This window comes from Lynx canadensis, chromosome D1 (assembly GCF_007474595.2).
Source record: "Lynx canadensis isolate LIC74 chromosome D1, mLynCan4.pri.v2, whole genome shotgun sequence".
Taxonomy (NCBI): Eukaryota; Metazoa; Chordata; class Mammalia; order Carnivora; family Felidae; genus Lynx; species Lynx canadensis.
Genome location: NC_044312.2, coordinates 67,904,203 through 67,916,801, shown reverse-complemented (window position 1 = coordinate 67,916,801; position 12,599 = coordinate 67,904,203). Strand labels below are relative to the sequence as shown.

General features: G+C 49.9%; 1 protein-coding gene across 2 annotated transcripts in view; it reads left to right on the top strand.

The window, feature by feature from the left end:
- The window catches only part of GALNT18 (polypeptide N-acetylgalactosaminyltransferase 18), a 353,532-nt gene that overhangs the window by 330,739 nt on the left and 10,194 nt on the right, over positions 1–12,599 (top strand). For both annotated transcript variants that reach the window (XM_030332733.1, XM_030332732.1), the window contains one exon: positions 6,201–6,365. In XM_030332733.1, coding sequence (XP_030188593.1) covers positions 6,201–6,365 — 165 coding nt within the window. The remainder of the gene's footprint in view (positions 1–6,200; positions 6,366–12,599) is intronic.

Sequence of the window (12,599 nt, the reverse complement as noted above, 5' to 3'; positions counted from 1 at the left end):
TAAGGGCAGCCACTCAGTAGGCCCGGCAGTGTTGCCAAGGAAACATCACTTAATGAAGGAAATAAAGCTGCTCAAAATCCACCTGGCCTTTGTTTGGAAGGGAGCTGGGACTTCTGTTGCACCTTGAAACGATATTATTAAGTCATTTAACAAACCCCATTTTGCTCCATGTTCCTGACTTGCCTGGGAGACCCTCGTCCCTCTCCCTCTGCCCGTCTTGGCCTCTGCTCTGGGGAGGCCCTGCTGAGGGCTGGGGGAGACGAGACCATCTAGGGTGGCCCACCCGAGAGTGGGGTGAAGGCACTGAATTGCCAAGGTCTCTGCCTTCCCCAGGAGCCTCCCCCAGGCAGGGGGGAGAGAGCACCTGCCTGCCTTTGCCTCTGGCAAAGTGTTTACAGCCTCTTAACCTCAGTTTCCTTATCCTTACAACTGGAAGGTGACCGCAGATACGGAAAGTACCCTGCAGAGGGCCAGGCATATAGGTGCACAAAAGTATGTTTCTTCTTTTCTCCCACCTGCCTTCCGGAGAAGTTTCGGCCGCCAGTGGTAGTTTCTGTCAGGGAGCCACCCGTTTAATAGGGGTGGAGGGCAGATCTTATAAAAGGCCATAGCTCAGTCTCTGGCACAGGCAGGTCCCACCTCCATGCCTGCCGGGTAGGGAAGGGATGCTAAGGACAGCTGACAGGGGTCAGGGTGGGAGCCCTTGCTTGTCCAAGAGATATAGTGACAGAGCAAGACGGACCTCCAGCTCTGGGGGTGTTTGCCTGGCCTTGGCTCTGTGGCCCCGAGGGCAGGAGTGTGCACCCAATGGGCTCCCTGGCTGGCTGGCCTGCTTCACTATTAGTCATGACTCCTGCCCCTGGCCTGAGGGAGAGGCAAATGCCACTGGTGTGAGCCCCAAGACACAGATGTGTCTGTTCTGTCACCCTGCATGTGCTTTCTCCCTTTTCCTTCCAAGCATCAGAAGGAAGTGCCCGTTCCATAATTTTGGAAAGAGCTAAATGTCCACCAATTGATGAATGGATAAAGAAGTTTGGGTTTATATATACAATGGGATACTACTTGGCAATAGGAAAGAATGAAATATGGCCTTTTGTAGCAACATGGATGGAACTGGAGAGTGTGATGCTAAGTGAAATAAGTCATACAGAGAAAGACGCCATATGTTTTCACTCTTCTGTGGATCCTGAGAAACTCAACAGAAGACCATGGGGGAGGGGAAGGGGGAAAAAAAAGTTAGGGTGGGGGAGGCAAACCATAAGAGACTCTTAAATACTGAGAACAAACTGAGGGTTGATGGGGGGTGGGAGGGAGGGGAAAGTGGGTGATGGGCATTGAGGAGGGCACCTGTTGGGATGAGCACTGGGTGTTGTATGAAAAACCAATTTGACAATAAATTTCATATTAAAAACAAAAAAAGAAGGAAGTGCCGGCTCAGGTTTGAAGGCCTGCCTCAGGCCTCATGGGGCTGCTTGAAGAATGAGCGGAGTCAGTAGTTTGCAGCTGGGGAGTAGACAAGGGGTCAGACTATTGTTTCTATGCCCCCGGGGTTTGTAAAACATCCCTGGGCAGGATGAGCTCCCCCTCTGCTGCTGACTGGGGAGTTACTGGAGGAATGTGGCTAAGCACTTTGTTTTTGTTTTTGTTTTCAATATATGAAGTTTATTGTCAAATTAGTTTCCATACAACACCCAGTGCTCATCCCAAAATGGCTAAGCGCTTTGTACCCTCTTGTACCACAGGCGCCACCAGCCCTCCTCTGCTTCCTCAGTGCAGGCTCGCGTAGATCACAGGGGAAGCTTCCCAAGCCAGCCTCCTGGCCTCTCCCCCTTGGGCCGGCTGCTAGAGCTGCCCTGACCCAAGGGAGGTAGGTAGGCGAGCTGCTAGAGCTGCCCTGACCGAAGGGAGGTAGGTAGGCGAGCTGCTAGAGCTGCCCTGACCCAAGGGAGGTAGGTAGGCGAGCGAGGTAAAAAGTCACAGGTGTGGCTCTGGCGTCAGACTCCTTCAGTTTGAATCTCAGCTACTGCTCTCCACCTGTGGGACTTTTACTTAATTTCCCGTGCCTCAGTTTCCTCATCTACAAGATGGGGACGACAGCGGCGCCCTCCTCAGAGTTGTTTCAGGATTCAGTGGGATAAAGCATGCAAATGACTTTGAGTCTGGCACAGAGTAGGAGCTACAAACATCTCAGCTTTCGTTATTAGCCACCTAAGGCGGGGGTTTTCAACAGCAGCATTCTTGCGCATCCGGGGTCGGGTCATTCTTCGCTGTGGGGGGCTGTTGGGTATGGGGTGGGATGTCGAGCAGCGAGTGTCCCTGACCTCTACCGCCTGGATGCCAGTAGCAGCATCCCTCCCCCGTTCTCATGACAACCACAGATGTCCCCAGACATCACCAGATATGCCCTGGTCGGCAAAATCACCCCTCCCTGAGAACCACGGTTCTAGGTCCTTGCTTGCTTAAAGCTTCCGGGCTCCCCGTTATTCAGAAAGTGTAGCGGTGCTTCCTGGGCCTGCTGGTACCAAGAGTGGGGCATCTTGTACGAAACTGGTGCCCCTCCTTTGTGTTCAGGCCGTTTACCGATTCAGTCCACTGCTGGCTGGACTTCTGAGGTGCCCAAGGGACCACTTGAGAGCGTCCTCCGCCGAATCTCTCTCTCTGTTCTGCAAGCTTCATGGTGACACCACTCAAGATGCACTTTGGTGTTTGCTTTTAAATAACAACTGTCTGTCCCTGTTATGATTCTCCCAGACTCCGGAGCAATAAACAGCTCCAGTGACAGCTGTGCCAGATAGGAACCGCACGCGTGCCTCTCCAAGCGTCTCCCCCAAGCACTTCAGAGCAGCTAAGTGAATAAAACTGATTTCAGCTATTACCTGCACAGCCGCTTGTGTCTCTACAACCTGCCCCGGAGACCAGAGTCAGGCCCTGGTGACAGCGATGAAAGAAGGATGGCAGTCACTAGCTTCCTAGCTGTCCTTGTCAGGCAGCCCACACTGCCGAGCCTCAGGAAATCTGGGTCCCGGTAAACAGGGTGACTGAGAGCTACACTCTGTCCTGAGGAGAGAGCGTGGGGCATTCAACCCAACGTCATGAGCAGCTCTGCACTTTTTGGAGAGAGGCTCAGGTGGCAGGCTGAGAGGCCCCATGCTTTTGCATATTCGTGGAAGGCTTTCAGGAGGTGGTGTTTTTATTTCTATTTTCAAAGGAGCGAGAGTTGGGTTAGGCGAATGGAGGAAGCACAGACAATGCTCATTTTAGTGTGATTAGAGCCATTATTTCCTGAAATGTTAGTTTCCCCACCTTGGCTCTTGGATCATCCAGGACAGGGACCATAGCTTTCTCATCTCTATTATCCTCAGATCTCAACTTAGAGATTGTTGTTGGACAGACAGATGAATGGATGGATGGTGGATGGATGGAGGAATGAGATGTCTACCAGCATCTATTTAAATTCGTAAATCTGACCAGTCATCATATTCTCCCTCACCTCCAATAAACTGGAAGCCACAGCAGGTCATTGGCTTTCCTTAGTGGTGAACTGGAAATCCAGACCACCCACTGGAGGGTCTCTCACTCAATATGGGTTCTGAATAGGACCCTCTTGCCCCTGTGTTCTGGTCACATGTCCACGCTGGAGCCAGGCCTTCTACATATGGCCTCTGCTCAGAACTTTGGTCGCCTCTATTATGGGAAGAATCAGTCATCTCAGTAGTTAAATGCCTATTTCCATGGATTCCCAAATCTGATAACTTGTAAGATGATTTGAGAGAGTGCATCCTTCCTGTAATGAGTGTCTTCTCTTTGTCTCTCCAGATCCACTCTCCATCCTTTCCTTCTACTCTAGGACTCTGACTTTATGGAATGTTTCAGTGGGCTCCCATGTTCTTTGGCTTCCAGCAGGGTTCTGCCAATGGGCTGACCCAGCAGAAGAACCAAGTGAGGAGGGGGGGAGAGTAAAGTTGGGTTATTTATTCACCACCACTCATCAAACCCCTCCCTCCCTGAAGCCTTCTTCCAAGTCAACCCTCTCTAGATGACTTTTACAGATTCTGGTAACTTCTCTCTTCTCTCATCCCTTGGGGTCTAGGAGTGGTAATAGCGCCATGTTATTATTCTCAGGGAACTATACTATCCCTATGGTTGCCTTACATCCTACCCACATCATTGAGACTTGTGCCTTTATTATACCCTCTTTGGATTCCCCCACCTTGAGTGTTCCATCTGTTTCCAGTTAGAGCCTTGACTGATACACTGGCCTGAGGATCTTCTTATGTCTGAAGGGTGATCCTACCTGCCTCTCCATGCCCTCCTTGGACTTCCAAAGGTCAGAAAGAACATGCCCCCAAGGACCACTCCTTACCTACCTTCCCTGCACTGCCCTTCTCACCCCACAATCCCTTTTATGTCCCACACTCATGTTTAAAAGTCCCTCTTCTAATGATGTCGGGTGCCTGGGTGGCTCAGTCAGTTAAGTGTCCAACTTCAGCTCAGGTCATGATCTCGTGGTTCATAGGTTCGAGCCCTGCTACTTCAGATTCTGTGTCTCCCCCTCTCTCTGCCCTTCCCCCGCCTGTGCTCTTAAAAATAAACATTAAAATATATACATAATATACATATATAATACATTAATATATATAATATATATATAAGTCCCTCTTCTACTAAAACAAGAAATGCTTTATATTCTCATTTGGAATTAATCAAAAATATTTACCAGTAAGAATGTTTTAATATATGAAGATAACAAGAGGGCTCACCCTGAACTCTAACCTAAAGCAAAGAAATGTAGTATCTCAATTTGCCCCTGGGGCCTAACTTAAGTGGGGGGTGTTCATTTCTTTAGTAATATGAAGAGAAAAACTCACAGAACCTTATGACTTCTCCCTCAGAGCCCTTTTCTTTGGAACCATGACTGAAGGTTGAGGGAAGAGACTGGAAACTTGGAAGGCCAAGGGTCTTGTGGCTTTCTTCTAGACCAGAGCCAGTAAACTACAGCCCATGGCACAGCCCTTATTTTTGTAATTGAAGCATTCTCCTAACAGCCATTCATTCACATATTGTCTGTGGCTGTGTTCATGCTACAATGACAGAGTTGAGTTTTCAGACTGTATGGCCTTCTGTGCAGAAAAGAGTTAACACAGTAGGGCTGACTGCTGTCCTTTGAAGGGCCTGCTTGGAACTTGGATTTCAGGAGGTTCCCACCATCCCCAGATCTATAAGAGTGGTTCACTATGCCTAACCAGACTGTACAAGCAATGTACAGTTTGTGCTAACACATGCTTTCCTTCTGGGAATCTGGAATTTTGGTATGTGCCAGGCAGAGGCTGTGTACGTGACCAGCTCTGATAAAAAAAGCCCAGCTGAGTCTCTAAGAACTTTCCAGGTAGAAAACATCTCGCACGTGTTGTCTCAGCTCCTTGCTGGGGGAATTAAGTGTATCCTTGTGACTACTTGGAGAGTACCTTTGGAAACTTCTACCTGGTTTCCCCCAGGCTTTGCCCCAGGTGCCTTTTCCCTTTGCCAATATGATTTGTATCCTTTTGCTAAAATAATTCACAGCTGTGAGTACAAATATGTGCTGAGTCTTGTAAGCCCTATCAAATCTTCAAACCTGGGAGTGGTCTTCAGGACCTCCCAACACACTGCAAAGCCAAAATTAATTGCCACCTGGCCCTTTAAGAAAAAGTTTGCCAATCCTTGGTCTACACAGTCTTAGTCTAGATGGAAATTATGTTTTATAGGACTCTGAACTCCCTAAGGCATGGCACAGGTCTTTTCTCTTTATCTACTGGCCAACCACAGTATCTTGCACAAGATATTTATGGAGGGAGGAAGTCAGCAAGCCTGCAAATAATGGATTCAAGCCATGCTTTTTAAACTGTGGGTGGTGAAATCTATTTGAAAGGTTATGACCAATGCTTTTCACTGAAAGAATAGAATAGAAAATATCAGATTGCATTGCATATGGTAAGAATAAGTTTTATCTCCTGAAAATTTTGTTTCAGTTACACATGTGGACCAGCTACTATCCTGGATCGTGATGTTAAAGGGTTTCCTCTTCTTGCCCTTTGCAGTAGAAAATAACTTGAAGACCGCTGGACTGTGCTCTCTTCGCTAGCTGCCAGGGAGAATCCCCACTGGCCGCCCCCCATCTCTCTGGCCACTGCATTTTAACCACATTCTTCCCCCACCCCCAGAACGTGTACTACACGAGCAGTCAGCAGATCCACGTGGGCATCCTGAGCCCCACGGTCGACGATGATGACAACCGGTGCCTGGTGGATGTCAACAGTCGGCCACGGCTCATCGAGTGCAGTTATGCCAAAGCCAAGAGAATGAAGCTTCACTGGCAGTTCTCTCAGGTAACAGCCCCAGAGCCCCCATGAAGGGCAGCAGGAAAGCAGAGTGGGGAGAAGGTCTAAGGGACCAGGGAGCATGTGGGAGGAGACAAGGAGGAAAGGGACATGGTGGCAACAGGGAGGCTGGGACTCCCGGGATTTACTGGGCACTGACTATGTGCCAGACATTTTATGTACATCAGCTTATTGGCTCCTGATATTGGCGCTAAAAGGGGAATTGTCGTGGTTGTTATTGTTGTTTTATTATCATTTTGTTTAATTTGTAGATACATGGAGATAGGCTCAGAGAGGGAAGCCATGTGCCCAAAGTCACACAGTAAGGATCAGGGCTGGCAGTTAGATTTAGGCCTCTCTGTCTTTAAACTCTCACATTTCCTCCCCACACGCCCTATCTCCTGGGATGAAGCCCAGTGTCCCAGGTGTAGACAGTGCCGAGGCACCTCTGGTCTGTGCCCTGCTCTGCCTTCCTCCCAGAATGGGCTCACTCTAGGGGAGGAGGCTTCCTCAAAGGGCAGTGTGTACAATGGTGAACAGGAAGCATTCCCGTACTAAGCCTCCATCAGTTCTGAGGCCCATATTTGACTGCCAGCTCTCCATTAGCCCAGTTACAAAATGATGTCCAAGAATCAAGATGCCCAGTTGGGATGGCCCACCATGATTCAGCTTTGAAGAGGACCTGGGCCTCAGCCCAGAGGCTCCCAGCCCCCAGGATTCCACTAAGTTAGGGCCAGTTTTCCCCCATAGGTAGGGACACCCACCTCCCAGGCAGTGCAGCGGAAGTGTTCAGAACAGGAAGTGAGGGGGCCCATGGGCTTCTAAGGCATCAGAGGACTGTATATGGTAGAATCTTCCAGGGAAGTCAGAAAGGGAATAGGTGTATTCGTGGGACCGAGTAGAAGAGACCCTGACTCAGCCTCCCAGCAAGCTGCTGCCGCCCTGGGGAGGAGGAAGCTGGTGGGCACTGGAAGGGACTGGCAGTTACTCTCCCCGTGGTGGTGGGGGGGGGGGGCAAGGGGGGGCAGGGCAGGTCCCGGCTGCATCATATTCTACGGGTAGGGGAACCTTTGATCCGTGATCTGGGTGTGTGCATCCAGAGGACTGAGCTGGGTCCTGAATGAGTGAGGAAGGTCAATACTGAGTTCGAAACAAGGCCATAGATTTAAGGGCTACTCGGAAAGCAGGAGCCAGAGTCCAGACAAGGGCTTTGTGACCCCCCCAGGAAAGCAGATGGCTGGGGAGCAGCACAGGGAGCCAAATGGGACCACTTCCAAGGGCAGGTGGGAGATGTGTGGGGCAGCTCTGAGTCCCGGCTGGGCCTGCATAATGTATGGGGCTCCATGAGAGGGAATATGGTGCACCAGGACTGGTGGCTCCTGCTGTGCTCCTCCCTGTGTGGTGAACTGTAATAGTCTGTCCCAGTAAGAATGGCAGCCAGCCTTCATACAGTGCTTACTCTGTGCCAGAACTTCTAAGCACGGGGCGTGTATTCGCTTATTTATTCCTCCAAACAGCTGCATGTAGGTACCATGAGGAAAATGAGACACAAAGACAGTAAATAACATGCCCAACGTGTTCATGTTGGGTACTATCTGCGAACTATTTCAGGTTCTCCTTTTTACTTAGTAGTGGCCACCGGGAAGAAGGTCAGGGCTGAGGTTTGAGAATATGGGGCACATCTTCCTCCCGCCTCCCTCTCTCTCACTGAAGCACTTTTTCTGACCCCACACTCTGCCCAGCGGTAGCCTTTGTCACTGTCCCCTGCCAGGTGTCTAGCCCTGAGTGACACGGGATGGGGCTGTATTTCTCCTCAGGCAGAGAGAGGGCTGGAGGCATGTGGTCAGGGAGGAAGGCTGGGTGTGTGCTTGCTGGCTGGTGTTTCCCAGCTCAGGCTAGGTGCAAAATCGGCCTGCAGACTGGAGGCAACAGAGGGAAATGGACACATATCCCTGTGGAGGTGAGTGGGGCTGACTTTGCTGGGGTGAAGTGGACATCATACCATCTAGGGAGGCTGGGCAGGGGCTCACATCAGGCCATTCTCTGCTGCCTTCAGCCAAGCCTGCTGGGCCCGTGAGCTCAGCTTCCTCCTGGGAATGTTGAAGAAACTGTCCAGGAAGATGGCGGGTAGGGAGCCAGACCAGGGCTGCTGGCTTTTCAGAAGAGACAGCACTTAGCTTGAACCTTGAAGAATGTGTAGGAGTGTGCTCCATATGAAGATAGTGAAGGGCATGCCGGGGAAAGGGAACAGCATGTGCAGAAGCCGTAAAGCATCAAACCCCGGCTATGTTCAGAGAGCTGCGGATAGTCAGGGGTGGTGGGGCCTGGACGGCATGGGGGGCAGGGAGTAGCTGCACATGAGCCTGGACTTGAGCCTGTGGGCAGGAAGATGTGCGGCAGGGGACTGGCCGTGTAGGTGTGGGCTTTTGAATGCCCCTGTGGCAGAGATTGTGAGGCTGAATGGGAAGGGGAGCTTCTAGAAGGGGGAGAGAGGCAGGAAAAGAGCCAGCAGGAGGCAGAAATGCAGTCTGAACATTTAGCTGTTCCCTCCTCTGTGAGTGGCCCCAGGGTCCTTATGGCCCTGCCTGGCCACCGAGCTCTCCTTTCAGGGCAAGGTCTGAGGCTGAACCGAGATGCCCAGCTTCTCGTGGTTGTGGGTCAGGCAGATTGACACGTGTGGCTGGGAGTCCTCTAATAGTTGAACATGCTGCTTCAACTCACGGGGAGGAGGGAAAGCAGCCCCGGGCAGCCCCGGAATAGCCCCTGGAGGTCATGGCCCAGCCACACACCTGCCATGCTGGAGACTTGGTGTCACCAGGATATGAGTGTTGTTGAACTAAAGTGAGCTCCCTGGCCTCTTTGGAAGCCTTGCTCCTCCGAGGAGGTCCGGAACCACCAGGGACACAGAGCTCCTCAGCTCTGCTGCGTCCAACCTCATGAAGTGCAGTGTTCATAAACATAGCAACTCCATCCCAATTGGGACAAAATGAGATGAAGTCACCTGGCCAAGATCATAGGGCCTGAAGGATGGAGCCGGAGTTCAAACAGGCTGGTTGCATCCAAACACAGGCTGCTTCATATCCCAGCCCCACACACAGGCACCTCCGCCTGTTTCCAACCCTCATAGACAGACATGCCCCAAGGTCTCAGGCTGAAGTGACTCATCTCTCCATCTCTAGTCCCAGATGCCTGGGTGCCCCTGGCTGGCCTTCATCTCATCTGTCCATCCCTGACCAGGGCAGAGAAAGGAACATCCCCCCCTAAAATTGACATACTCAAGGCAAAGACACCCCCAAATCTAGCTCTTTCCTTTTCTCATCTCAGCACATGGCCTTGAACAGGCAGCCCCATGTGGTTCCTACTTGAAAGGACACAGTGACCGGCAAAGCAGGCCATATTGGAATGTGGAATCCTGGAGCCTGGGCAATTTTCAGCCACTTACATATATATCTAATTAACTCCCAGGGTGGTTTGGCAGTCACATCTTTGATCTTTCTACCAAGGGGAACTGTTTGGAAATAATATTTTTAAATCCCTCATTTGCAAACCCAGAGCAGCCACTCTTGCCTGATATTTAAAGATTAACATATGTGAATTTTTTGTTTAATGCAAAATGATTGATGTTTATCAAGCAACCGGAATCTGTCCACAAGCTCTCGCTGGTTAGGAACTACTGTTGACAAGGCCAGAGGAGGCTGGAAGCCTCTTACATGATTAAATCGTGTTCTTGGGCTACTTTTCTTGCAACAGGTTTTAATCTTTGCAAATTACATGGGTATCCTACCAACTAGAATGATCTGGTGCAGAAGTTGGGCTGAAAGGAGCTTTTACTGGTGCATCTCCAATCTCCTTTCCGGTTTCACATTCTGCATTATTTACTCTCCTGAGGGCTGCATTTAAACTCCACAGACACTCAGGCTGAATTAATTTCAAAATAATCCAGCACGATTCTCTCAGGTTCTCCTACAAAGAAGATAGGTATTTGCATATCTTAGTGTTCCATCTCATACCCTGATTTTCTGTTTAACAAATAAAATGCCTTTCTTCTATCCCCTGCAAGCACTTCTGCATTTCTGATGCTTCAGGATGAATCAGGACAGCATTAGATACTGACACTGAGAAACCACATTTGATGAAACATCTCTTGGCAACACTGATGTACAGGGTTCTGATGAGCAATTTTCTGATGATGAACATTCTTTCCTTCAGTTATTCATCAAACATTTATTGAGCATGGGGGTTGGGCAGGAGGGATGCAGATATGAAACAGAGCCAGCCTCTGCCCTGGAGGAGCTCATGAGCATATAAACACGTAATAAAATGCATGACGAGACCAGAAATGAGGGATGTATGATGTTCTGGGACCCTGGGGTGACGGGCTCAAGGATGGCTTCACATTCGAGACTTGTTTGATCTGGATCTTGAAAGTTGTAGGACAGTTCCCAGGTGTAAAAAGGGAGAACATCCCATGTAGAGGCTCAGCCTGGGCAAAGGCAAGAAAAAACATAGTATGTCTGAAGAATGCAAATCCAGTGTTGTTATGGGTGGAATTTGGAACCTCCAAAGAGGCATGAGAGAGCTCAGACATAAGGGTCAGTTTGGGTGCAGATAGTGGTGATTGGTGAAAGCCAGGCCAACAAGTTGGACTTCACCTTAAAAGCAGAGGGAGGAACCAGAGGAAGTTTTAAGCAGTGGATTGCCACGATGGGGTCTGAACCCCTCTGGTAGCAGAGTTCAGGGTGGATTAGAAAAAAAGAGACAGGGGCGCCTGGGTGGCGCAGTCGGCTAAGCGTCCGACTTCAGCCAGGTCACGATCTCACGGTCCGTGAGTTCGAGCCCCGCGTCGGGCTCTGTGCTGACGGCTCAGAGCCTGGAGCCTGTTTCCGATTCTGTGTCTCCCTCTCTCTCTGACCCTCCCCCGTTCATGCTCTGTCTCTCTCTGTCCCAAAAATAAAATAAAAAACGTTGAAAAAAAAATTTAAAAAAGAAAAAAAGAGACATGGAAGCAAGTTAGGGGGCTGTTCCATCATTCCCATGAGAGATGGGGTAGACTCAATCGCCATGAGGGCGTGGGTCCAGGCAGCTGGGCGGGGGGGGTGGGGGGGGTGAGGGGGGATTTTGAGAGACACTGCATCAGTCTGTTGGAAGTAGTGATGGATGAAAAGGAGGGAATTGTGAAGGAGTATTATTAACCCAGGACCACTCTAGGCTCTGGGTTTCTGTCTGAAGAACAGGGCAGCCAGAGTTGTCCCTCTCAAGTGACGCACCTGTCTCTAGACAGCCAGCATTTCCCACATCAGCACATGAAGAAATTTTGTGAACACGGGAAATAGTAGTCATTGCCTTCTGTGATTCTCTAGCTTGTGACTCCTCCTGGTTTAAAGACTCTCCTAAAGTGTTACCTATAAATTATAGGACTTTCAGTCTTCTGAGAGTACCCTACATACTGAGATTTGGGGGGATTCTGGGATTTGGTGATGAAAGGTTAGTGAAAGAGGCATTTAGTCAATGAGCCTCATGCCAATAGAAGGAGAGGGAGTACACAAATATCAAGTTGCTACAGAGAACTTTGTGGCCAGACCTGCCAAGTGACACGATAGACTGCCTCTCCATGGTAATGAGATGCCACTCTTCCGCCATTACCATTATTGTGAATGGTTACACAAAGGCTGCATCCCTCTCTTTAAGATATTCTTACAGGGATTCTTGCCACATGATGTGTGTCTTCTAAGGTCCAACTTCCTTAAATTCTACCTATCTATTTGAATGCATGGTTGAAGGAATTGCAGGCTGTTGGGCCAGAAAGACCAGAAGCACCTTAGCTCTGCCTTCTCAAAGCTGAAGGGCTGCCCTACCCGCAAGAAAGCAGTCTTGTCCTATTGGCTCTGAGGGAAGACTGGAGAGTCCGGGACGATTTATAGAGCAGCTTTCTCCTAGTCCGAGTTGTCCAGACATGAGGTTGGCAGTTCAGGGAAGAGCCAGGGGCTCCGGGGACCATGCAGCAGGCCATCTAAGGCTCTGCAGCTCTCAGTGGATTTGCACTGGATGGCCTGCCAAACCTGAAATTCTGTAATTCTAAGCTAAATTTAGACAGCAAGCCCTGAGGAGGGCTTCCCCACCTGGAAGGTTCCCTGGGCCTGCCTCAATAAAAAGCACCACAAGTTTGAAAATGAGCCGAACTCCTTGCACAACATCCATCTTCATCCCACTGTGTGCAACTGTTTTTCCATTATGTCACTCCAC